Source organism: Chaetomium fimeti (assembly GCF_033439085.1).
Source record: "Chaetomium fimeti strain CBS 168.71 chromosome Unknown B0H64scaffold_7, whole genome shotgun sequence".
Taxonomy (NCBI): domain Eukaryota; kingdom Fungi; phylum Ascomycota; class Sordariomycetes; order Sordariales; family Chaetomiaceae; genus Chaetomium; species Chaetomium fimeti.
Genome location: NW_026944335.1, coordinates 858,288 through 882,616, shown reverse-complemented (window position 1 = coordinate 882,616; position 24,329 = coordinate 858,288). Strand labels below are relative to the sequence as shown.

General features: G+C 57.1%; 8 protein-coding genes across 8 annotated transcripts; 6 read left to right on the top strand and 2 right to left on the bottom strand.

Annotated features, from left to right (window-relative positions):
• Positions 1-382: 382 nt before the first annotated feature.
• On the bottom strand, positions 383-781 carry B0H64DRAFT_445271 (uncharacterized protein; the record flags this gene model as incomplete). The annotated part of the gene is made up of 1 exon (XM_062806841.1): positions 383-781. The coding sequence occupies one exon, from the start codon at positions 779-781 to the stop codon at positions 383-385; it is 399 nt and encodes a 132-aa protein (XP_062655844.1).
• A 1,103-nt stretch (positions 782-1,884) lies between these two features.
• B0H64DRAFT_477489 (phosphatidylinositol 3 and 4-kinase-domain-containing protein) lies at positions 1,885-5,148 on the top strand. Its single transcript, XM_062808207.1, has 3 exons — positions 1,885-2,903; positions 2,966-3,742; positions 3,794-5,148. The coding sequence occupies exons 1-3, from the start codon at positions 2,230-2,232 to the stop codon at positions 4,884-4,886; spliced, it is 2,544 nt and encodes an 847-aa protein (XP_062655843.1). The 5' UTR covers positions 1,885-2,229; the 3' UTR covers positions 4,887-5,148.
• Positions 5,149-10,129: 4,981 nt separating this feature from the next.
• B0H64DRAFT_477488 (S-adenosyl-L-methionine-dependent methyltransferase) lies at positions 10,130-11,855 on the top strand (the record flags this gene model as incomplete). The annotated part of the gene is made up of 10 exons (XM_062808206.1): positions 10,130-10,140; positions 10,207-10,321; positions 10,384-10,545; positions 10,793-10,878; positions 10,934-11,115; positions 11,169-11,327; positions 11,390-11,483; positions 11,550-11,619; positions 11,746-11,759; positions 11,833-11,855. Coding segments are annotated over 10 exons (915 nt in total), but the record flags the coding sequence as incomplete, so codon positions are not given.
• Positions 11,856-13,564: 1,709 nt separating this feature from the next.
• On the top strand, positions 13,565-14,167 carry B0H64DRAFT_376876 (Yqey-like protein-domain-containing protein; the record flags this gene model as incomplete). The annotated part of the gene is made up of 1 exon (XM_062802498.1): positions 13,565-14,167. One exon carries the CDS (start codon positions 13,565-13,567, stop codon positions 14,165-14,167), a length of 603 nt encoding a protein of 200 aa, XP_062655841.1.
• A 461-nt stretch (positions 14,168-14,628) lies between these two features.
• B0H64DRAFT_226928 (uncharacterized protein) lies at positions 14,629-16,425 on the top strand. The gene is made up of 4 exons (XM_062799663.1): positions 14,629-15,538; positions 15,579-15,906; positions 16,061-16,192; positions 16,259-16,425. The coding sequence occupies exons 1-3, from the start codon at positions 14,938-14,940 to the stop codon at positions 16,149-16,151; spliced, it is 1,020 nt and encodes a 339-aa protein (XP_062655840.1). The 5' UTR covers positions 14,629-14,937; the 3' UTR covers positions 16,152-16,192; positions 16,259-16,425.
• A 523-nt stretch (positions 16,426-16,948) lies between these two features.
• On the top strand, positions 16,949-20,780 carry B0H64DRAFT_226866 (SNF2 family N-terminal domain-containing protein). The gene is made up of 2 exons (XM_062799661.1): positions 16,949-17,054; positions 17,211-20,780. Exon 2 carries the CDS (start codon positions 17,258-17,260, stop codon positions 20,600-20,602), a length of 3,345 nt encoding a protein of 1,114 aa, XP_062655839.1. The 5' UTR covers positions 16,949-17,054; positions 17,211-17,257; the 3' UTR covers positions 20,603-20,780.
• On the top strand, positions 20,781-21,415 carry B0H64DRAFT_226870 (uncharacterized protein). Its single transcript, XM_062799662.1, has one exon. It carries the CDS (start codon positions 20,959-20,961, stop codon positions 21,343-21,345), a length of 387 nt encoding a protein of 128 aa, XP_062655838.1. The 5' UTR covers positions 20,781-20,958; the 3' UTR covers positions 21,346-21,415.
• A 407-nt stretch (positions 21,416-21,822) lies between these two features.
• Positions 21,823-24,025, bottom strand: B0H64DRAFT_226849 (uncharacterized protein). The gene is made up of 5 exons (XM_062799660.1): positions 23,701-24,025; positions 23,467-23,643; positions 23,004-23,406; positions 22,809-22,943; positions 21,823-22,748 (listed from the first exon to the last, which is right to left on the bottom strand). The coding sequence occupies exons 1-5, from the start codon at positions 23,807-23,809 to the stop codon at positions 22,145-22,147; spliced, it is 1,428 nt and encodes a 475-aa protein (XP_062655837.1). The 5' UTR covers positions 23,810-24,025; the 3' UTR covers positions 21,823-22,144.
• Between the last annotated feature and the right edge of the window lie 304 nt (positions 24,026-24,329).

The following is a 24,329-nucleotide window of genomic DNA, read 5'->3' as shown; positions in this document are numbered from 1 at the left end:
GTAATATCCAGACAGATGCCGTATTAAGTCCGAGTTGTGTGGTTTTAGTAATGTTGTGCTGCTATGCGGCCTTGCTCATGATCCAGTTTCTCCAGCCGCCCTATCTTCTCCGCGACGTCGGGTCCATTCAAGGTCAGCATCCCCGTCTTCGAGTAGCTTGGTTTTCCTTTCCGTAAGCCCAGGATTCCCCCAACATCCCACCCCCCTCCGGATGCATTGCGCGGGCGTGTCACCCCCATACTCCCGGCTCGCCTTTCGCACCGTATGCGGCACCAAAGTCGAGTCTCCCCACAGCCCTCCGGCGTGCGTAGTAGTCTCCCCTGCCTGCCGCATCATCTCCTCTCTCAGAGCGCGCCAACCCCATACCATACCGCACCCCTCCCTAGTAATACCCAACAACCCTCCTCCCAGCCACCGCCGCCCCCGCCTCACCACCACCACTCTCGTCCCCAACCGGGCTGCCGCGCCTCCCCGGAACCCCCTCACCCGCACCCGCACCCTCACCCCCGCTACCATCCTCGCTACTCTGCTGCTGTGATGGCCGGGGAGAGGAAGAAGCAGAAGATGCAGAAGAAGAAGAAGAAGAAGAAGAAGCAGCAGCAGAAGAAGTGAGCCCGAACCCGAGCCGGTGCGCCTCGCACTCCTTGTCGGTCCGCTTGTGGGTCAGCCAGCTGTTGCACCCTTCGCGGTCGGGCGGGCACTGGTGGGCGATGGGCGCGAGCTGGGTGCAGCCGCACCGGTAGGTCAGGCTGACTTTCCAGCAGTAGTATTGGCGTGTCATTTTTTTATTATTATTGTTTTTGGGTGGGTTGGGTTGGGTCGGTGGTTGGGTTGCTGGTTGGTTCTTGCGGTTGTTGGTCTTGTTGCTGGGGGGTCGTGAATATGTGATCTGTACCGGCCGATGGTTGTTGCTGGGGGGAGGGGGAGGGTTCGTGGTTAGGGTACCCGTACTCTGGAGAGCGGTGTGGGCGAGTATGGAATTGTTGGAGGGAGAGGCTAAGGTGGCCGTAGGGAGTGAAAATGGTCGTGGAGAAAGGCAAGTGAATATTAGGAACAAGTGGCCGGAGATATATCTTTCAGGGGTGGCAGTTGGTGGGCGAATGAGGGTGTTGGGGGACCGGATGGTGTTTCACCATTACAAAGTCGGTGAGGGCGAGTAAAGAAAAGTGAGGCTGAGAGCAGGACGGAGGCTTGATTCGTGCCACCTCTCTCTATGTTCTCTATTTCTTTTTTTTGTTGTGGAGAGAGTCTCGCTGTGGTGGGGGTGAGCGATGTTGGTGAAAGTGACAACTTGTCAAACACGGTTTCAAAGCAGTCCGGGCAGGGGATTCATAACTCATGCTCTTGTCAATTCCGACTAGTCCCTGCTGACTGACTGTTGGCGACCTGGCTGGCTGTGCCGGCTGTGCCATTGGGACGAGAAACGAGGCTGCGGCCGACTGCACCGGTCCCTGTCAGGACCCCGAGGCACTCGCTAGCTGACTGTTGTAGGCATCCGATTGGGAGACAAATTCCGAATTCGAGGATCCTACAGGGATCTATCACCCGATGCCGGCCATTGCACATGGGATCTGCTGGCACAGCAGAGATTGGGTGTTCAGTCAATGGGGAAAGTTCGAAATTCGGCATCTTCGGAAGCACGCCATGTTGTTGACGATGTCTGATGTGCAGTGTTCTGGAGTCCGTTTTCCTTGTTTCGTGGTTGGACCCCAGACTTCCTTCCTTCGCCAATGGGCACGGTGTGGTAAGCCAGTCCTTACTGTGTGCTGCCCGGACGGGTATGGCCGAGCCCCGGTTCGAGCCCGGAAAGCGAAAATGAATGTTAGTGGCACCCCACGAGCCCACCCACACACACGCCTGGACTCGTCAACTCTGCCGTCATTGTCATTGGCGACCTGTGGTGTCGTGTTGCAATTAGCACCAACCTCAGTTCTGGTGCATCTCGACATTGACAACTTTTTGCCAAACCACTGTGTGCTTGCAGACCGAGCATCTACAGTGTTTCTTTCGATGCCAATTCTATACCGCCATATCCCAAACGACTATTTTGATTCCTATTTCCGTATTAATAATATTTTGTTACTTCTACCCTTGTGTTAATAGCTGCCCCTACCCCTATTGCTTCCATCAACCATCCATGGCATAGCCATCCATCCATCTCGACTTCACGAAGTAGACCTTCGACATCGAGCATCACGCGAATCGAAACCCCCAAGTCGGAAATTCAAAATGCCACGGCCGGCAACGACCGGGTACGAGCGCCTTGCGCAGGCCGACATCAGCGACGACTCGGACGACGACCCGCTCGCCGCCAGCTATGCATCGTTGCAACCACCGACCGCCCCGCGTTATGCACCTATCGGCCAGCCCCGCCCGCACTCGGGCATGGCTACGCCGAAATATTCGGGATCGGCCGGTCTCCGTGATTCGTCTCGGTCCGGGGGGCGTCGCCGTCGCCGCGGTCGGAGGAACTCGGGCGTCGACCTCAAGGCTATCAACGCCCGCCTCGAGCGCTGGGCCGACGAGATCGCCTCCAAGTTCAAGCGCGGCCGACACAAGAAGAAGGGCGAGGAGGAGCGTCTCGAAATACACCATTCCGTCTTTCAGGCTCCGGAGGGCGTCCGACCTGTGACGGCCGAGATGCTGGCCGTCCCGGAGCCCGGCTACATGACCAAGGCCGAATTCGAGGTCATCGTCGACAGCGTCAGGTCCGCCATACGGCAAGGTGTACACCCCCGCATGATCTCCCAGGGGAGCTCTGGTAGCTACTTCGCGAGAAATCCTGACGGGAAGGTGGTGGGCGTCTTCAAGCCCAAGGACGAGGAGCCCTACGCGGCTGGCAACCCAAAATGGAACAAGTGGATCCATCGGAATCTATTCCCGTGCTTCTTCGGTAGAGCTTGGTCTGTCAACTCTGCCAGACCCTCCAAACGAGCTGTCGCAACGCTAACCTTTTCCCTCCCAGTCTTATTCCCAACCTTTCCTACGTTAGCGAGGCTGCCGCGTACGTCCTCGACGCGCAACTACGCACACACCTCGTCCCATACACAGACGTCGTCTATCTCTCGTCCAAGTCCTTCCACTACCCCTTTTGGGACCGATACGCCTTCTCTAGGAAGAGGAAGCCTTTACCCTCAAAGCCGGGCAGCTTCCAAGTGTTCCTCAAGGGCTTTAAGGATGCAAACATCTTTTTGCGGGAACACCCATGGCCAGATCAGTACCTCTCGGGTTTCCGAACAACAGACCCCCATAGGAAACGAAAGCGGCGATGGGCCGACAACTGCCGCCCGGGCAGCGCGCAGCCCGACGATGGAGATAGCGATGATGGCAACGAGACGCCCCAGTCGCAAACGCCAGGCCCCGGCAATTTTGTCTGGACCCCGACCTTGAAACAGGCTTTCCGGGAGGAGCTCGAAAAGCTCGTCATCTTGGACTACATCATGCGGAACACGGATAGGGGGTTGGATAATTGGATGATCAAGATCGACTGGGAGACGGAAGAGGTCTCGGTGGCGTCTGAGCCGGTGCACCTCAACATGGATACGTCGGATCCGGAACCCGGGCCGAGGCCAGTCGACCTATCGCAGAGAGAGCAGAGGACAAGAGCGTCGTATCCGTACCGCGTTGAGAGGCCTATGGATGCCTCGACTCCCGTGTCGACCACGCCGGATCCCAAGATTTCGTTGGGGGCTATTGACAATTCCCTGTCGTGGCCTTGGAAGCACCCGGATGCTTGGAGGAGGTGAGAACATCCCCAGATCCCAAAACTAGTACAACTGCTAACAGTCCCCAGCTTTCCCTTCGGCTGGCTCTTCCTCCCCGTCGATCTCATCGGCCGGCCCTTCTCCCAGAAAACCCGCGACCACTTCCTCCCGCTGCTCACATCCACGCAGTGGTGGAGCCAAACTCAGCTCGCCCTGCGCCGCATCTTCCAGATGGACAACGACTTCCAAGAGCGCATGTTTGCCCGCCAAATAGCCGTCATGAAAGGCCAGGCCTGGAACGTCGTCGAAACGCTCAAGACCCCCGACCATGGGCCACTCGAGCTCACCCGCCGCGCCAAGGTCTGCGTCTGGGACGACCTCGTCGACGTTCCGGTCGCCGTGCCCATGCGCGTCGCGAGCGCCGAAATGCGCCGCCGCGCCACTGCCGAGTCCGACCCCGCCACCGTGTCAGCGACCGCTACAGCCCACTCCAAAGGCAGCAGCGACATCATCGGCGAAGAGGAAATGGACATCGGCGCTGCCGGCACCTCCGGCGCCCACGCGGCGTCTGCCCCCACCACATCCGGCGCTGTCGCCGACCTCCTCAGCATGACTGTCACCAGCCCGCCTGCCAACCTCCCCCACCCGGGCCGATTCGAACTCGCGCTACAAGACGACCTCCCGTCCCCGGGTGCGTCGAGCAACGGCGCCCCGCTAGGCGATCAAAACAACAGCAACGGCAAGCCAACCCGCCCACAATTCCCGCGCGCCACCAACAGCCACAAGTCGCTGAACGTCTACTCCCCCGACCGCGGCGCCGGTGCAGAGCACCACCAATCCCGCTTCTCCTTCACCACCACCGCCGCCGCCCGGCGAGAGAGCAACTCGCTCGCCTCACAGTTCTACAACAGCAACGGCGGCGCCGGCGGTAACGGACGGGCGAGCCTGGACTACGGCGGTTCGATCGGCGCGGGGCACGATGGCGATCATCATCATGCCCATCACCATCATCATCAGCATCATCAGCATCATGCTGAGCATGGGGAGGAGGAGGACGAGGACCTGGAGGGCGGCGACCTCGGGTATGCGGCTGCCACGGGGATGGAGGGGAATCAGAGGAAGGTGATTGTGGAGCGGTTGGAGATGATCAAGGGGCGGAATCCCGTGTTTACGTGGTGTTGATTGGACTTTTCTATCTATCTGTGCCCCGTGTTGGGCTGGGGTTGGTTTAGTTTAGTTGATAGAGAGGGGGTTAAGTTAAGTTAGCCATGGGTTTGTCGTCTGTCTGTGGTGTGGTGGCGGGGGGTGGTATGTGTGTATTTGTATATTGTGTAACGGCGCCTGGCATATATGGGTGGATGGGAAAGGGGCTATTAAGAATAGAAATAAAGCGGTTTGGGTATCTAGAGTGGTAGTTTAACTATCTTGCTTGGTTTGCGTGGTTAACTGGTGCCCTGCCGAGTTGTGCTATGGGGCTAGCTATTCCTTGCCCAACGACCGATCTCTTTACAGCTTTCTGTCTCATCTCTCTATGATTCTTGCCACCTCATCTATATTTCACCATCGAAGTAGAAGAGGAAGGATGCTGGGGTCCGGCTAGCCCGTCAGGACCTATGACGGATGCCTGATGAAGAAACCGAGACACCGAGTAAATGGGCATCCTTGCCCTACAAGGACTAGCAACACCCTATAGACAGCGAGAGAAACACAACCCCCTTCTGCCTGCTAAAACTCTTGAGAGGGGAGGCCAAACCGAAACCACCTCAACCCAAAACACCGAGATCAGATCACGGTACAAGGGCGGTCCGTGAACTAAGACCAAAAAGCAAATACCGACACACAAATAATGGGAAAGGCGAGAACAGAAGCTCTACACAACAAGAATGCTCTTACTCACGCTCCTATCTCCAACCCAACAACCCTCGTCCGGAGCAACTGGTCCATCTATCTCCTACATTGTATGTACATACATACATGTACCAACTCTCTCACTGGCTGACACGCCCGTTATGTTTCGGGGTACTCTCAACTCCACCCCGTAAACCCAGCCAAAGAGAGCGCTCGAGAGGAGACGGAATATATCCCTAGGGAGTAGATTGGCCAGAGGCTTCATTACGGGTACACATATGCAGTGGACGGTTCCCCCAAGTCCAATGCCCGCCTAGCACAGAGAGATATCGAGATGAGTGAGACAACGATTATGCGGCCAGGCACTTGGCGTTGCTCCCGGGGTTGAGGAGAACTACTTTGCTTTTTCCTCTACTACTGGCGCATGAGGTGAGGCGGCTCAGCCGGAGGCGGAAGGTGTCACGGTTGGGAGACGCCAGGTCTGCACAGTGAGGTGGCATGAAGCCACCGGAGCGGACCAAAGGCAGAGGACGAAGTAGAAACGATGGTACATCGGATGGTACGGCACAGGCGGGTGTTGGTTGAGCGTAGTACTCTTCGTCAACACTCGGTGGTGCGGTTGATGTTGATGTTGATTAAAGGTCTCCATTGCCAAGTACCTACGTGGCATAAAGAAGCAGAGAGACCGGCCTCGAAGTAAAATACCGCAGGTATGCAGGAGGGACAGCCGCGGAGCGTAACCCCTGTGTTATTACCGACACCACGGGCCGGCAGAGGGGGCCATTGATGAGACGAGCACGCAGGAGCCAATGAACCCTCGCTCTCGCGTTCCCGGGCATGAGAATCGACACGACAATCGAATATCACCCTCTCTCGGCCACACTCTAGCACCGCGCTTGCCATGCCTCCGCCTGCTCTTTCCTCGTGCCTGCAGGAGACAAGGGGCGTTGGTGGACAGCTGCCCGGCCTCTCGGATTTCCTGACGGCAGTGGGCACAAGGTGGACCCGAACGAAAAGCGATAGTCTTGTGAGTATGCAAGCCACACCGCGCGAACCCCCCCCTCCGCGTTCAAGAGCAGCATATGCATCCTTTGCAGGAACCGACCCTCCGCGATACCCACTTCGCGCAACTATTCCGTCCCTTACCCCGCGGGGTTAGTGGTCGGGGCGACCGAGAAACGCTGAGGAAGGGTATTATCGAAGAGTTGGGAAGTGAGATGAGTAGACCAAACAAGGCGGCCGTGATCGGATGCCCAGTCCTCGAGCAGGACGCGAGTCTGCTTTTTTTCTCACCACGAGACTAACCGTATCCACAACCCCGAGAGACCCGTTTCGCCGGAATCCTGACCGAGAAATGGTACGCCAAGATCGGTGGGTTCGGGAGAGGTCGCCGAAAAGGAGGGGTTGGTCTGACAAGGTTCCACGAACCCGGCCGACTGGGACGGCCTTGGGGGCTGGGGTTCGAGAGTGGAAAAGGAAAAGGGCAAAAAAGCGAAGCTGCGAGGAGATTGCAGCCAGCTGGTGGGGGTCTGGAGTAGTCTATCATTAGTAATGAGAGTAACACAGCTCATTGTTTGGCCGTGTTTCTCGGTGTTGCGCAAGCGACATGTCTGCTCCCAGCATCCCGAACTCAAGACCCGCGGGACAAGTGCCGTCTCGGGGAACACGGCGTCGTCCCGGAGAGGTAACATAACCGTCCTTCAAGGCCGGCATTTCTGGCCTCACATTGCTTTCCATAACATCCGGTAAGCCACCACGGCCAAAAAAGGCCGCTTGCAGGTTGGGACGGGCTGCAAAAAAGATAGTCGTCCACCCGACCCGAGGCGGTGGTTGCGGCTAGGAGGGCCCCGGTCAGTTGCGATGAAGTGACCCCTGCCCATGCTCACTCCCCTGCCCACCCGCCAACCACGCTCAGAAACCGTGTCCTTGGCATGACTTCGCAATCTGCGGAACTTGTTTGGGCCCGCGACTGACGTGCAGCGTTCGCGACAGTAAGACGAAATTGGCTAAGCAGGTTTCCTGGTTGGTGGTCGTGCTTAGTTGCGAACATGAATTACGGGCAGACTCGTGACGTCCCTTTGGTCTGAGTGCTGCTCGTCTCGTCCCGGGTTGGGAGTGATTGGAACGTCTTTCCCGGGATAGCCGCGAATGATTCACCTGAAACTCGATCCCAGTGCTCGGGAATCCAGGTGGCGCCGACAAGGATTATGGGCACCAAGATGAGGGTAATGGCAGCCTTGTTGCTGACATGTCCTCGCGTGCACAACTTTTGGGACAGCCCTGTACTCGAGCCTCGGTTGCATCCCATCGTTGCCTCGCGAGCTCTCTGGATTCGTGCCCGCCTTTCCCTCTTTCGTGATGCTGCACGACGCAGGGGCTCCAGGCGGTTTCTTGTGACGGGCACACGACGTTACCTCTGCAACAGACCCTCTCATCTGGCGATCATGCCTGACTAAATTTTAGCCGCAAAAAGGGACACCGACGCGTCGTTCTCGGGATCTCGTCAAGCCCGGTCATCATCTCACCCGACTCGGTCACGGGTATTACCTCGCAGATCCGCCGTGGAGAGCCGGAGACCGTTTCAGTGTGGCCGATTCATTTCGCAAGTCGGACCCCCCATGGCGATACCTTGTCTGGGACACCGCTCGACCCGTCGGTGTGGTCTGCGCACAGATGGACGCGGGCAATTTACCAACCGGGCGGGAGCCGACAAGACATGAGGCGTCGTCCCCAAGCTGCTGGGAGGGGTACGTACCGCTAACCCCTGCATTTTCGGCCCGCTTCGCAACACTGGGACGGACATCAGCCAATGCGCTCCAGGGTCCCCAGACCTGTTGATTTGCCTGCCGCCTCTTCACCGGGATTCTCACTCCTGATACAATGCCCGTCTTGTGCCTTCGCTCAGACAAATTCCCAGGTTCCGAGAAGGAAAACGCGTATCTGTCTTCTCACGCTCTTGGTGTCCTTGCTCGCTCATCTCGTCTGCAAAACGACTGAATCAGAAGAGGAGTGGGTTGGCGAGGGGACACCCGACCGGGGTACGGCAGATGGTTGATGTTCTGCAGCAGCGGGATGTTAGTGCCCGCGAGCGGTGGGCAGGCGGCGGGGGTTTTGAAAAAAATTCCTTCCATGGCCCTTCAGAGTCCCGCCTAAACGACCCCTGGCAGCACCGTTCCACCGGGCACTGCGGCGGCGGCGGGCTTTACCATCCGTGCGATCCCAGGACCGTGTCGTCGGATTCTCCGGGCACGCGTTGAAAGGCTTGTTTGACGGGGTGTCTTGCGTACAAGAGCCCCTGGACGCAACATGGCGCTGTCCCTCCTCGACGTCAGATCTGTACAACAGCCGGGAGACGCAAATGGTTTTGGTTGTACAGTAGGATAGGGAATGGTGTCCAAAGGTTACCACCGAGACACAAATGGTCGCTCATGCCAAGTCTGGCGGAAATATTCCCACTCTCCGACGACCCGGTTTGTTTGTCCGTCCGTTTGATGATCGAGTCTTAAATGGCGTGCCGATATGCGAGCTTCCTTAATGAATCCAACGTTAGATGATATGCCTAACGGAGTAATTAACCCAACCACAGCCACCTACCGGGCCATCTCCCGTGTTGAGTGGGTTGATAGGCGTGGTGTGTCTGCTGGAGGAAACAAAGCAGACCCGCAGAACAGCCCCAAGGGGCATGATGGCCTGTCGTCCCGGCCATCGGTTCTGGGCGCTGCATCAGGCTCAGAGTGTCTTAGTCCCCGGGCCCTCCTAGGCGATGGGACACGTCGAACTGCCAGTCGAGTACATACTCGCAAGGGCTCTCCAATCACAGAACAATATCTGCGGGTTTCATCCGGAGCTAGAGGCGGCCGCTTGACCACCGGCAGAGTAGAATGTCACGGGCTCGTCTGTCTCGATCAGCAGAGAACCCCAGTGCATGCGGGGGGCTTCCGGGCTCCCAGCAGGTCAAACGCCTACGCAGAAACATGGTTCGAAAGGCGCCACCGGGGGAGCCGCCCGTCCACGTAGTCAACGGCTGGTCGTCCTGGCCAAAAGCGGTGTAGTATTCCCCAAACCCCGAGATGCCGCCACTGGTTCGAGCATGGTGTTTCCACCCGCTTCTCTGGAACAGTCGAATCAAGGACAGGGATCCCGGGACGGCCCTTTTCCCAGATACTTGAATAACAATGCGCCAACAATGTCCTCTGATCGACAAAATCATCGTGGCGCGCAAACCGCTCTGTCGGGCCAATCTGAATGGTCTGGCACGGGACCGGGCCCACCAGGCGAGCGTTGCTCATTTCAAACGTGGGAGTGCCGCAGCGCATAGGGAGAAGCACCTGGTCCGACGCCATCCCTGAGAAGCCTGTCCCGAGGAGCAAGGGGTCTTGAAGTATCTCCGCTCACCCTCCCGAACCCGCATAAGGCCATGTAAGTCCTCATGATGTCTGACCCAGGTTTTTGGCCCTCCCCACTCGAGCCACTGAGAACCGTATTTTTCCACGCATCGTCCTCTGCACCTGCTGTCTTTCTTTTCGAGATTTGCCGCGTCGCCGGAATAGGAACGTCAGGTCCAAGTTGCTGCAACCATGAACGAAGGGTGTGTAATCCACGACTTGACCATGCCTCCACGTTCGTGCAGAGCCCACCACTGAGCTGGACATAGTGATTCCCAGACCGTGCCTGTCGACAACACATATCGGGAGGTTGTTGTGCACGCCAACAGGGAGTTCCAGCGGTACGCCTTGGAACACGGGATATACTTTGCTCCAGTGGACGATGTGAGCCATACCCTATGTGATTCGTTGGTTCCTCGCCTGCTCACTGTTCCGTGGCCGAGCAGGACGAAATCGAGCGGCTCCAATACATGCATGGGATCTTCAACATGATGTTTGACAACAGGCTCATATTCCCGCCAGTCCCGCGGCCGAGGAGAATTTTGGAGTGTGGGTCGGGATCTGGGGCGTGGGCCATGGAGGTTGCCGAACAGTATCCTAACTGCGAGGTGGGTGAAATAACCCCCGATGGAGTTCCCTCGTCCTCCTAGCGCAAGGGGTGCGACGACGGATATGAACACATCGAGAATTAGCCGCCCCTATTCGAACACCCTGCCAGCACGCATGCCAATTCCAGGAGTCTAACGATCCGGGGGAGGAATGTGGTTGTCCATGACCGAGCAATTGGAAGCTGGGCTCCATCCCGAATACCGTGAAGGCTCGGAGTCGTTTGTGCTGATTTCTCGGGCGCACTAGGTCATCGGAATCGACGTGTACCCTTATCCCGCGCCAGAAGATATCCCGCCCAACCTAGATTTCCAGGTCGACGACCTCAACAGCCCGTAAGCAAGTCTGAAGTCATCGGCCATGGGCTCGACATCGTTGACGTAACGCCAGGTCTACCTTTCCGTCGAACTATTTCGACCTAGTGCACAGCCGGATGATGGCCGGCGGAATCCATGCGAACAGATGGATGAATTATCTGAGCGACATACTGCGCGTTCTTCGCCCAGGAGGGTGGTGTCAGATGGTGGAGATATACTTCAACGCGCAATCGGACAATGGAACGCTTACCGCGAGTGAGTCGCCATCGGTGCTGCTTTACCCTGAGAGACGCTAACATGGTGGCCAGACCATGCTCTTCAAGTGTGGTCGCAGAATTATATGCAAAGCATGCAACCCGCAAAAGATCCCAGAGCGCCGCTGCGGTTGCAGAACTGGATGACCCAGGCAGGGTTTGTCGAGGTCGAGTCGCGATTGTTGACTTTGCCCCTGAGCGGGTGGTCGACAGGTGCGGGGTCCAAACGCAGAGCGGTTGATGCATGTGTCTTTGTCTAACAACTCTCCCCCCAGATCCTCGAGACAATGCCATCGGCACCGCAAATCAAGCAAATGTGCATCGACTCATGTCATCACTTTCCGCATTCCCCTTTTCGCAAGCCCTGAAGTGAGTGGCAAGGCCGCGCCATAGCCTAGGCGTACTTGAGACTGATGTTGAATGATCAACCCCTAGTATGACAAACACCGACATCCAGCTCCTCATAGCGCAGGCGCGCAGTGAAGCCGACAATCCGGCCTTTAAGGTATGGCGCGCTGTGTAGCATCCCGTGTTTGCTTTCGTCTGGCTACCTCCCCTTCCGCGGTGTCGTCGTCTCTCTCCCAAACTCGCCGTGTTGGAGGGTTGCTGATCCGTTGTGGAACATCTTTAGGCCTATTTCCCAGTGTAAGAGACCCGGCCACTTTCGTGTTGATGGGTACACATGCTTTGTGACGACATAGCTGACGATGTAACGCAGGTACGTTTGTATCGGGCGAAAGCCTGGCAGTAGCCGGCATCCCCGACAGAGCGACGGCCGGAGCCAACCCAAAAGCAATCGACCCGGCGACTCTAGGAAACGGGCGCGACACTAATAAGTGGTGGGAGTTTCGGACGGCGTTTGGTTCACCGTGTAGAGATCTTTGTGGGAGTCGGTCCTAGGCGCATATGGGGGCTAGAGAGCTGGGCTAGAATTGATCAGAGTTGAAGATGGTCCACATCCAGCCAGAGCCTTTTCGAGTTTACACCACGCTCGCAACGAACAAACGCGTCGGTCCGTGATCTTTTGGGGTTTGCCATCTTCATTCAGTACCAGCCCACGTTGCTGTTTCGATGCTGGCGGAAGGGTAAATTGTTAGATGATCTGTGGGTGGTCTCGATGGAGGACTGTGTGGGATGGAAGCTGCAATGCGTTCGTGGTAAGTTCTAGCCGAAGGCGTTAGGGGATTGGAAGAACTGGCGGTGCTGAGGATGGGGGGCACCTTCCTGCAGATGGCCTGGGCCTGTTGGAACGTGGCTGTCTGGGTGGCAGGTACTAGGCTACCTAGGTAGGTACCAGGGAATACCGAGGAAGGAGCAACAGCGACGGGAGTTCCAAAACCCCAAGTCGGGCAACTTCACCGGTAATGGAGATCGACTTCGGCGGAGGGCTCCAACACAGAACGTTCACTTCAGGTAACTTCAAGCACCGAGTGGTGAGGTAGTTGAGGAGAGGAGAAAATGATCCAATAGATGTTCTCCCTTAGACGACGGTGCAACTGCCAATTCCGACTCGCGGCTTCTTCCATCTCGGTTCTGGATCCGGCCGCTAAGATTTGCACCACTAATTTGGGAGGCGCCCGAGAACGGGGCCAACACCAAACGCCATCAGTGCCCCCAGCCGGAAGCATCTCCGAAACAGCCTGTAGCGACTGGTGGGTGCCCAACATCCACCCCGGGCCCAGCCCGCCCAACCCAAGGACCAACCTTGAACTCCAGCCGCCGACCGAGGTACCTTATCACATTCCATTCAACCCAGCAATGGGACACCTGCCTAGCTAAGTACCGAGGGAGGTAATTATCACACTGCCGTCTCAGGCACCCGCAGCCACCACCGCCGGCTCAAGTCTCCACCGCAATGTCTTGAAGAGAACCGCCCCGTCGTCTTTGCTGCTGCCCCCCGCACAAACGGCCAAGCTTTGCCCGTTCCTGATTGACGATCGAGCACCGCGGCTGCGCCAGCACTCCCCCGACCCTGGATGGTGGGACCCGAAGTTGGCGGCAGGAAATCAGGTGATTTTTGGCCCTCGGCGCCCTAATCTGGTGAAACACCATGAGAAAAGTGAGAATTCCAGCTTTTGATATATCCCCCGTCTTCACACGCATATAAACTGCATGGAAGGTACAGAATCAGCTGCAACACAGTAAAGAGCAGCCCTGGTTCTGAAAATTAAGGATATTTATTGTGCAGTGACGTCGAGCTGTCACGCACGGTCGGCGACAGAAAACAGGGGCAGGCCATCATGGAACCAATGAACGCGACCAATGGACTCGCTGCATTTTCGCGTGCCAATAGGCTTACTTGCCGTGCCGGTCCGGTGCGAGCCTGTGCGGCCTGGGCAGTCTCGGTTTCAAATTCTGCCCGAACACTGCGAAAACACTTGCGAAATCTGCTCGACAGCCAGCTCACTGACGTCCGTCTGCTTCGTTCCAACCCCCCACCCCCGAGCCCAATGGCGAGTAAGCTCTCCCCTTTCCTCCTCCGGAGCTTCAGCCGGCCGACTTTGCCGCGGACGGCAGCCCTGCGGGTGTCGCGCGCGACGTACTCGACTGAAGCCCCACCACCGCCGCCGCCGCCTCTTCTGGCCAAGCTCAAGGATGACCTGAAGGCAGCCATGAGGGCCAAGGATGCGAACCGCCTCGCTGTCCTTCGCTCTGTGCTCGCAGCGACGCTCAACGCTAGCAAAACCGACAAGCCCATCAAGACAGACGTGCAGCTCGTCGGCCTGCTCCAAAAGTCGGCACGCAAGTCACAAGAAGCCGCCGCCGAGGCACGACAGGCGGGCCGGGAGGATTTGGCCGAGAAAGAGGAGGCACAACAGCGGATCCTTGAGGAGTATGCTGCGGGCAGCGGCGTCAGAGAAATCGGAGAGGCCGAGCTTAGGCAAATCATCGAGACCGCCAAGGCTGCTCTTCTTGCCGACGACGTCCAGCAGAAGGCATTGCAGGGGGAGCTAATAAAAGCCCTTTTCAAGCCGGGCGGATTGCTGGACGGGGCCTCGGTTGAGAAAAAGGGCGTGATCCCGATGGTCAAGGAGGCTTGCGAAGCCAAGTAGGTCGCGGTTGTCTCACTTGAGGTTGGCTGTATCAACACTGTACCATATGTATCATAAGATACCAGCTTCGACATGCATGCACCATGGCCGGTGGTCGCTGCGTCCTCGGACCACACCAAGATATCCACCGATCTGGTCTCTCCCCTCCTCATACGATTGGCTCGATCTCATGGGTGGTTGTGTGCATGGGACTGGTGAAAAGAAACGGGCGAGAAGGGATCGACAGGGGCAGAGCGTTTTCATGACGCCTACACTTGTCACCCGGGATCTCTGGGAGGAACCCGGGTCATCATCAGAAACGTCCCGCGTTCAGTGACACGGTATGCGGTGTGCCCGTGGTGCCATCACACCAGCGTTGCCGGACGAAGATCCCCGGGCCCGTGTAAACGATATTGAGGCGCTCGGCCAAGGGCCCAACCGAGATCCCGCTCCCGGTTGCACGGTCGTAGTATCGTTACAGTATCCGCGGGACCTCCGTCCCCGAGTCATGACATCTCACACGTAGGGGAAGGCGTTTAGAACCCTGTATCGTATGACGCGAACGATGCCGCCCAAGTGGATATTTCCATTTCACGATCCATCATAAACCGTTCTTGAATGAACAACACGCAGGATTACGAACTTACCGATCAATCCAGTCCCAACTCCCGGTCCTAACTCCAATCTCTTATACGATCTCCCAAGGTTAAGAGGATTCACGGCGTGCTCATAGCACACGCGTCAGCCTTACCACAGGCTCAGTGGCCAATACTCACACCATCCAACCACCCATGGCAGCTCACCCAACAACCTATCCACCCGTCCCGAGGGAGGGCATTCCCATCCCAAACCCGCCCAGCAAAGCAACACCTCCCACCTCGACCCCAACCAACCCGCCCCCATCCCCATTACCAGACACAACCCAAGAACCCGAAGTCCAACGCGGCCGCCGACGCCGCCGTTTCCCCGACGATCCCATACTCACCATCACCAAACACCAGCCATCATCAACAACACCGCGAACCCCCTACCGCCACCCCAGCTCAACCGACTCCTCCACCTTCCGCGGCCGCGTCCGCCACCGCTCCACCAGCGCCTCCATCCCGCTCCCGCCGCTGTTCCGCACCGACAGCTCAACCCCGACCCCGATCCCGATCGGGACCCCGACAACCCGGACTCCGACCCGGACCCCAACCTCTGCCGCCAACGCCAACGCTAACGCTAACGCCGCCGGGACGATGCGCTACCTGCGCGTCGTGCAGATCGAGCGCGAGCGGGCGCCCCTGCGCCGCCGGCGCAGGCGCAGTCTGAGTCCCTCGCGCTCGAGATCGCCGGCTGGGCTGGCTTGTTGTTCTTTTGCGGGGGGTGATGGTGGTAGTGGTGGTAGTGGTGGTAGTGGTGGTGGTGGTGGTGGTGGTGAGAGGAGGGGTAGTGGTGGGAGTGGGAGTGGGAGGCGGAGGCGCAGGACGAGGAGTCGGGGTCGGGAGCACCGGGTCGGGTTCGGGGTGGAGGGTTTGGTGGTGGGTGTTCCTCGGGCCGGTTGCGGTGGTGGCGGTGAGAGTGGTGGTGAGAGCGGTGGTGGTGAGAGTGGGGGCGGGGCTTGTGCCGTCGGCAGTTGAGCGAGGACGCGCACCAGAGGATGGAGGTGAGGTGGTGGTGGGGTGGGGGGACGGTCTGTTGCGGTGGGGCGAAAGGCAGGAGAGTGGGGTTGGGGAGGTCAGCAGGGTAGTCATGAGGCTGATGGTCTCGCACGATGGCTGGTAAGATTCCGGTTTTTCCCTTGGCTTCGGAAAGGGTCGTCCTTGAAGCCGGTGTCTTTTGGCGGCGGAAGAAGAAGCCGGGTTGATCACCGAGGCTGTTTTGCTTTCATCCGCTTGGAATACGGCATTTTTTTCTGCGCTAACATGATCGAAGCGGGGATAGGATAGCATGCCAGATCCATGATCCGTCTCCAGACTTTTGGTCTTTGGAGTTCCGGTGTTACAATGTTATTGTGTGTTTGTAAATGATGCGGGGATGGGGGCTGCGGCGGGAGAATACCCAGATGTACGTATCTGCCTTACGTACGAGCTGCACATCAGATTGGTAGTTGGAACACTGAGAAAGGTTAAGCTCTCAGCGACTCGGCCCAGGCGGGTCAGGAAACATCATCTTGCAGGTATTTGCCGCCCCTGACGCACACCTGCGTTGAAACACACAGGGTATTGTCTGCATCCCGTTGGAGCGTTGGTTGTTAAGGGTTCAAATCGAGAACTGGTGCTACCTATTATTTACGCAACACCAACACCGAAAGGTTGGGTTGCCTTCGAACACAGCATGGTGTTTCTGAAAACCGCAACTCGCCAAGTGAAAAGAGTCCTCAACTGCCCTGCCAAGGTACAGTGTCGAGTGTGGCACGTGCTCTTTTCCCACTGCAGCCTGTGCTGGGTCACGCGGGCCTATCGTAGCCAAGCGGGCGATTGCGATAAAGCTTCTGGCCTCCAAAAAGTGACGGCGGCAGCAGCAGCATCAAGCCGACCTTACCTATTTCCTCCCATGCCTTGCGCGTATTGAAGCTCCTTTACGTGCCTTCCGGCGGTATTATCGTTGCTGGAATTTCCAGATGTAATTTATTTTTATTTGCTTTCCGGCCCAACTCGCCAATCTAAAAGCCAACGCCGACTCTTTTTCCTGGCATCAGCCTCTCCCGCCTTCGCTGCCCCTCCATTGGGAGACAATTACCTGCAAGAGATACCTCGTGCCGGCCAACGAGAAAAATACATCCCACACTTCATTTCCATCCTCAGAAGCTTCTACTCCTTGTGATGCTTCTGCAGGGGATTTTCCTGCAACTGCTGGTATTCTTGGCCTGAGGAGAAGCGCCGCGCCGTGGAAAAGGCGTGAGTCGTTCGCCAGTAGCCACACCTCGGTGAGTCCTCCGAGTCGCTTCAGTACTTAACTTCACCTCTCACCGCCCGAACTGCGACCTCATTTTAATCCCCCACCTTCACCCAACTTCCCCATCATTGAACCTCATCCGGACATAACGCAGAGAAGCCCGACATTGTACTAATCCAAACTACAGACCAAGGATCGTTCAAGACGAGCCCATTTAAGAGGGTAGAGGGCATCATGTGGAGTCCCACTGCGTTGCTGAACCCGGGCAAGGCTGGGACCTCCCCGCCGGCCAGGCCGCAGTCTGCCGGTGCCGTTCCGGTTTCCTCGACTCATTCAACTCCGTCTGCGCAGCCGGAGATGTCTTTCCAGTTCGCTAATCCCGGCGAACACCTGGCCGTCGATTTCGCCGGCGTGCCCCTCACGGCGCCGGGAACCCCCATGGGCCTGCCTGTTTCGCAGCGCCACCTTCCGACCCTGCCATTCTACCAGAACGGCTTCAGTCACAGCATCGAGCGCTTGCATAATGTGCAGGATCGCACCGCTGTTCCCCAGCCAAAACGTCGGAAGACGACCAACGAGAACGACCCGACACCCCTGCTTCCGGCACAGAACGCTACTTTTTCTGGTTTCTCCGGGGCAGGCACCAGCATTCTCACCCAGCACATCAAGCAGCAGCAGTTTGGGGACGCCAACCAGACCAACCCAGCGCGGAAACCATCCGAGACAATTGATCTGACCGAGGGTGACTCGGAGGAGCCGGTCTCGCGAGTTCAGACACCTAGAGAAGCGGTTAAAGATGAGGAGGTCTGTTATGGCATGGTGGAAGGCGCCTCGATTAACTGTCACAGGGTCCCAGCACCGAAACCGGGCATGGTCTCCATTAACGGTGATGGCTATTGGCCGCAGGTCAAGGTTGTGCTGAAGCGAAAGGCAGATGACCAGACGAGTGTCATCTCCGTCTACGATCACACACGCCACATCTTCGGGGTCATCGATGTCAAGTCAGCAGAGTGTCTAGCCCCTCTCTTGGATTCGGCCCTGCGGATACGTACAGACTGCCGGATTCCCTCGAGGCGGAAGCTCCCCGGCGAGCAGATCGGCGCGCCGACTTCATTTAGTTGCAAGTTTGAGCTCATGGTTTACGGACCTAGAAAATTCGCCAACCAGGTCGGGAACCACATGTCCTCCAGAAAGCTCAACCTCGTGAGCCCCTCGCGGGTTGAGAGCGGGGTCAGGGTTTTCAATCCCATGGCAACCGAAAACAGGCACCCTACAGCTCCCCGTCCAAACAACGGGAGCAGCAGTCAACAGTACCGTCTTCCGCCCGTAGTGCGCACGGTCGAAGAGATTCGTTCCGAGGTCTTGGGTGTCTTTGATTCCCTCCCCAAATCGGAGGAGCTACCTGAAGCGGACCCCGATCCGCGGGTCCTGACAGCTCTACTCAAGCATCAGCGGCAAGCCCTCTACTTCATGGCGGCTCGGGAGTCTGAGCAACTACCGGACTCTGGTAAGGCCCTAATCACGTCAACCTGGCAGCGCAAGAAAGACCGGTTTGGCACCGTGGCCTATTACAATGTCGTCACCAATCAGACCCAGCGAGAGCAGCCCCCGTCGACTTTGGGTGGTATCCTGGCCGATATGATGGGGCTGGGTAAAACTCTCAGCGTGCTGTCGCTCATTACCAAAACCCTCGACGCCGCAGACCGTTGGTCGCAGCTTGCTCCTGTCCAGCCGAAAGCTCCCGAGCGGAGATCGCAACACCCTCTCCAACATCAGTTCGAGATGCCGAAACCAGCGTCTCTTGACTTGACGCCACTGCGGCAAAACGCCAAGGCAACTTTGCTCGTGTGCCCTCTGAGCACCGTCACCAACTGGGAAGAGCAGATCAAGCAACACATCAAGCCGGGTACAATCTCTTACCACATATACCACGGGCCCAACCGCGTCAAGGACGTCGCGCAATTGGCACAGTTTGACCTGGTCATCACCACGTACGGCTCCGTCGTGAGCGAACTCAACTCGCGAAACAAGCGGAAGCGGGGAGCCTATCCTCTCGAGGAGATCGGTTGGTTCCGCATCGTTCTGGACGAAGCCCACACGATCCGGGAACAGAACACTTTGGCATTCAAGTCCATTTGCCGCCTGCAGGCGAACCGCCGGTGGGCCGTCACGGGAACCCCGGTTCAGAACAAGTTGGAGGACCTGGCTGCGCTTCTCGCCTTTTTGCGGCTAAAGCCCTTTGATGAGAAGAGCAAGTTTCTACAGTTCATCATCCAGCCCTTCAAAGCCGCAGATCCGGAGATTGTGCCCAAGCTCCGCGTTCTCATCGATACCATCACGCTGCGGAGGCTCAAGGACAAGATCCACCTTCCTGATCGCACGGACGAGGTCATGAGGTTAGACTTCAGCCCCGAGGAGCGGCAGGTTTACGACTGGTTCGCAAAGACGGCCCAGGACCGTGTCCGGGCCTTGACCGGTCAAGGAATAGGCCAAGAACGTATCGTGGGTGGGAAGACCATGATACACATTCTGCGGTCGATTCTACAGCTCCGCTTGATTTGTGCTCATGGCAAAGAACTCCTCAACGACGAAGACCTCGCTGACCTTCAGGGCATGACCGCTGACACACCTATCGACCTCGATAGCGATGGCGATGAAGACCAGCGCCCCGTGCTCCAGGAGAAGAAGGCATACGAGATGCTCTATCTGATGCAGGAGGGCAACAGCGACAATTGTTCCAGGTGCAACGCTAAGCTGGGAGCTATTGAGGTGGACGATCCCGAGTCCGATCGCCAGGACGACATCCTTGGGTACATGGCACGATGCTTCCACACGTACTGTCCGCCCTGCGTGAACCTACTCCGGAGTGAGCAAATCGGCTGCGGCGTATGCGCCCGTCTCACCAAGTCGTCCTGCGTCGAGCTGAGGCGCAAGCGCGCTGACATCGAGCACGAATCCCGCGTAGCCAAGAACAAGGGCGGCACGGGCAAGATCATTCCAGATGATCGCTACAGTGGGCCACATACCAAGACTCGTGTTCTGGTCGAGGAACTGCTCGCCAACAAAGAACAGAGCGCCATGCGCCCGGACGAGGCTCCATTCAAGTCTGTCGTCTTCTCAGGCTGGACTTCGCACCTCGACCTCATCCAGATTGCGCTAGATAATGCCGGCATCACCTACACGCGGCTCGACGGGAAAATGTCGCGCCCAGCCCGAAACGCTGCGATGGATGCATTCCGCGACGACCCCTCCGTCCAAGTCATACTGGTCAGCATCATGGCCGGCGGCTTGGGGCTCAACTTGACGGCCGGCAACAGCGTTTACGTCATGGAACCGCAATTCAATCCGGCTGCCGAGGCACAGGCTGTGGATCGGGTCCACAGGTTGGGCCAGACCCGCTGTGTCCGCACAGTCCGTTTCGTCATGAAGGATAGCTTCGAGGAGAAAATGCTCCAGCTACAGGACAAGAAGAAGAAGCTGGCCAGCCTCAGCATGGATCGTGATCCCAATGACCGTATTACCGATCGCACCGAGGCTGCCAGACAGCGCCTGATGGACCTACGCAGCCTCTTCAAATAAACGCAGCGATATGTCCTCTTGGCTCCGGCATTGCCTACATATATAACTCCTTCCGAAGTCCCCATACTGGCCCTCTTGGAGTTCGTTCGCGAACAAATCAACTAAAAACGCAGAGAAAGGATACCGGTCGCACAGCATCTCGGGCTTCGCAAGCATAGGTGCCCGGCAATGACTACGGCGTTACGATCACCGGCCCCCTTCACCAAAACAACCATCATTATCTTTTCCGCATTTCATAACAGACAGTCGAACAGGGAGTTCTCTGGGCGCACTACCCGGCGCCATTTTCGGTTGTTTACACGCGCATTTTCAGGCCGTTTGTTCATTTCGGGGACTCGGGAGCCAATATACATCACATGGGGCTACATGGCATGGCGAAGGGATCAAGCAGGGGGCAAACGGGTTACATCGTGCTGACTTTGGGTGGATGTGCATCAGGCAGGTGGTTTCTTGCGATTTCGAGGTTCTCTGTTCCATCTCATCGGTTCCACTCTTCACACGCGCGCACATATCGTTTTCTTTCCGTTGCTTCTCGGGATCACTATAGAGTCTGGCTGGCCGGGGGGAGTAGTTGGCCCGGGACTGGGTGGCGTCACTGCGTTTTAGTTTTACAGGCAGACAGACAGCATCGGTTAGACATCATCAGCGACTTTTGCGCCAGCTTTTTATATTCCTTTTCCCTCTTCTTTTTTTCTTCTTTTATAGTCCGGAGTTCCGTAGATGTAATGGTCGCGTTGGGGTAATATTACAGACCAAGAAACATCTCTATCATTCTCTCAAACAAACAAACCCGCTACTCTAATGCGGTACCTAATGATTAAGTCCCATCACAGCTATCAAAGGACAGGCAGTGGTGGGAAAGAAGACCCATCTTCTTCAAGTTCAACGTGGGGACCAACAAGAAATGCATACGAGGTGAGCCGCGGCCTCAACTCTGCCTTGGTGAGCCGGCAAATGGCTTACATACCAAGGGGCAAAATCCACAAGCCGCAGGATCGTGGACAAATCCAAGATCGAAAAGCAGTGAAGAACAGCAAACAAGTCCAGGTTAGGTGCGTTTCTTGAAATGGACCGAAAGGCCTAAGCTGAGACTACAACTACTCGCTAGGCTAGTGACAGTGGGCACAGCCGGGCTAGCTGAGAGTCCAGTCGAATTGAGGCTCAACAACCAGTTGACAATACTTTGTAGATGGGAACCACACATCAGTCATTTTAGGAGCTTCTTCGGGAAACGCGAGTAAGTGTTGTTGATGTCATTTTTTATCTTTCACATTCAAAGTTTCGTTAATGCCTATAAAACCATGCCGATGCCCATACCACGTCGTGATTGACGGAAAACTCCAAGCCCATGACCCATCGTCTCATAACGCCGAAAAGGACCCCAAAGCAAATGAGTACTTTTTTTAACAATGACGCGTGCCACCACAGCTGTCTAAAGTCGAGGAAAAACAGGCACCCCGGGGCCAGCCAACTCTTCCGACTGGCCGGTATTAAGGGCCCAACTGTGACATATTTCTCCTTCAAATGCGCCGACTGCCTCGCTCATGCGGTGTCGGCAGTGGTAATGGGACGGCCAATACGGGTGATTTGGTCGCCGGCGCGAACGATGCGCTGACCCGATGAGTCGGTGACTGCGTTGACATCCTTGTTCTCGGATTGGGCGCGCTTCCAGATCTCCACCTCGCAGCCACCCCTGAGGACACCGACTCTCATAGTCGAGAGCAGGTTGTGGGCGGCGTTCGAGTGGCTGTAGACACCACCGTTGAAAACGGCGGTGGCGTCCTTGCCGACGGCCGACGAAATAAGCGCCTTGCCGCCAGGGTGATCAGCAATGAACTTGCCGACGTCGTGGATGACACCAGCAACGGCGATCCAGGCCTTGCCGTTCTTAGACTGCTCGACGAAATCGTCCCAGCTGACAACGGGGAGGCTCTCGAGAGGGATACCCCAGTCGAGAGTGGAGCGCTTCTGGTCGAGCTTCTTCTGCTGCTGCTGCACACGGCCCTTCTCGATCTCGTTCTGGGGGAAGGTCTTGAGGTTGTAGGCGAGGCCGAGCTGCTTCATGGTCCAGATGAACCACTTGGTAGGGTCATACTGCCACCACTCGATCGCGTTACGGAAGTCGCTGGGGAACTCGTGGTGGAAGCTAGGTGTTATAGTTAGTTACCGGTGTTCAAGGGATGAATGGACCGAGATATGCACATACTTGTGGTAGCCCTCGCCGAGGGTGACAAGAGCAGTGATAACGTGGTCCCTCGGTGAGTTGCGGTCATCGAAGGGCTGGTCGCCGAGCCAATGAGCCAAGCTGTTGACACAGAAAGTAGCCTGCTGGATGAAGAAGCTGGGGTGGGGTTAGTATAGGTGGTCCAAGGTTTATTTCCCAGGGGATTGTAGAACTCACATTCTCAAGATACCACCGTAGACGAAGCCGCCCCAGAAGTCGCCCCAGCCGAGACCGCAGACAAGAGTGGGCACAATCAGGGCCATGGTCAGCACCGACTTGAGGTAGTTGCGGTGCTGCCAAACAACAACGGCATCGTCGTTCAGGTCGGTGATGTCGGTACGGCCAATGCGGCGGGGGTTCTGCTTCATGACCATCCACCCGATGTGGCTGTAGAGCAGACCCTTGCGGACGGAGTAGGGGTCCTTCTCGGTGTCGGTGTAGCGGTGGTGGGAGCGGTGGAGGCTGGACCACCAGCGAGCGCTACCCTCAACGGCGGCAGCGCCACCGGCGGCGAGGAAAATCTTGAGGGGAAGGGACGCCTTGTAGCTCGAGTGAGCCCACAGACGGTGGTAGCCGGCAGCTGGAAGGGTGTCAGTCATTCCAAGCTATCCCTATGATCGTCCTCTGTCGGTTGACTTACTAATTCCGAGACCGGCGAAGTAGTAATAGACGACAGCGAAGATGGCCGTCTTGTAGTGCAGGGAGATCCAGTACGAAGAGACCAGGCCAATCATAGGCACAACGATGATGAAGTAGGTGTTGAGCCAGTTGACGTGTTGGTACCAATTGCCCCATGTTATCGGCTGCTCTGTGATGTCTATATCGGCAATTGTCAGCATGTCGAAACCAGCATTGCGATAAACCTGAAACCTACGAGGCTTGCGGAGATCGTAAGTCTTCTTCCGCAGAGGAACGTGGTCGGTGGTGCCGTCCGGGAAGGTTTCGGCTTGGGCCACAGGCACCTCGGACGTGGACGACGCCATCGCGAACGACTGTGGCGAAGCCGATCAACTCCGAGTTGAGTGGTCGTTGAGGTGTCGATGTGGGAACAACGTCGACCCTGGATGCTCACTCAATCAACAGGTTGTGTGTGAGGAGAGTGGTGGAGGGGAGGTTCTTGGTCGGCCAAGGTGGAAAGGGAAGGGTGTGACAAGGCGGGAAGTAATACAGTTATACGGAATGCAAAAGAGCAAGGGTGGGTTTAAAGCAGGGAGCGGTGGGTGGTTGAGGAGGAAGGTCCAAGTGTCAAGGCGTGCAGCTTCCCTTGTGTGCTTGCATGGCGAGCATGGGAAAGCGAAACCCAGCATTCAACAACAAAGCGTGCATTCCAATTGGGCAGGGAAATCAAGATGGGAACATGAAACCCCTCCAAGCTCGGTCATCGACTTCCTCGAGCTGGGGAAGGCGGTTTGCCACTCATGCCACTTCACCCACTTCATCCGTTGGGGTGAATCCCGAAGAAACGTCGCCAATAGAGAATCGGCTCGGCATCGCGGTTCCAGA

Excerpts from the sequence above, each read along its gene's own strand:
- B0H64DRAFT_226928 (XM_062799663.1), top strand. The coding sequence starts at position 14,938 with ATGGCAGCTCACCCAACAACCTATCCACCCGTCCCGAGGGAGGGCATT. Across the intron at positions 15,539-15,578 it reads TGGTAGTGGTGGTAGTGGTG|TGGTGGGAGTGGGAGTGGGA; the intron begins GTAGTGGTGGTG and ends GAGGAGGGGTAG. Across the intron at positions 15,907-16,060 it reads ATGGTCTCGCACGATGGCTG|CGGGGATAGGATAGCATGCC; the intron begins GTAAGATTCCGG and ends ACATGATCGAAG.
- B0H64DRAFT_226866 (XM_062799661.1), top strand. The coding sequence starts at position 17,258 with ATGTGGAGTCCCACTGCGTTGCTGAACCCGGGCAAGGCTGGGACCTCC.
- B0H64DRAFT_477489 (XM_062808207.1), top strand. The coding sequence starts at position 2,230 with ATGCCACGGCCGGCAACGACCGGGTACGAGCGCCTTGCGCAGGCCGAC. Across the intron at positions 2,904-2,965 it reads TGCTTCTTCGGTAGAGCTTG|TCTTATTCCCAACCTTTCCT; the intron begins GTCTGTCAACTC and ends TTTCCCTCCCAG. Across the intron at positions 3,743-3,793 it reads CACCCGGATGCTTGGAGGAG|CTTTCCCTTCGGCTGGCTCT; the intron begins GTGAGAACATCC and ends AACAGTCCCCAG.
- B0H64DRAFT_226849 (XM_062799660.1), bottom strand. The coding sequence starts at position 23,809 with ATGGCGTCGTCCACGTCCGAGGTGCCTGTGGCCCAAGCCGAAACCTTC. Across the intron at positions 23,407-23,466 it reads CTTCGCCGGTCTCGGAATTA|CTGCCGGCTACCACCGTCTG; the intron begins GTAAGTCAACCG and ends ACACCCTTCCAG. Across the intron at positions 22,944-23,003 it reads TACGGTGGTATCTTGAGAAT|CTTCTTCATCCAGCAGGCTA; the intron begins GTGAGTTCTACA and ends ACCCCACCCCAG.
- B0H64DRAFT_226870 (XM_062799662.1), top strand. The coding sequence starts at position 20,959 with ATGGGGCTACATGGCATGGCGAAGGGATCAAGCAGGGGGCAAACGGGT.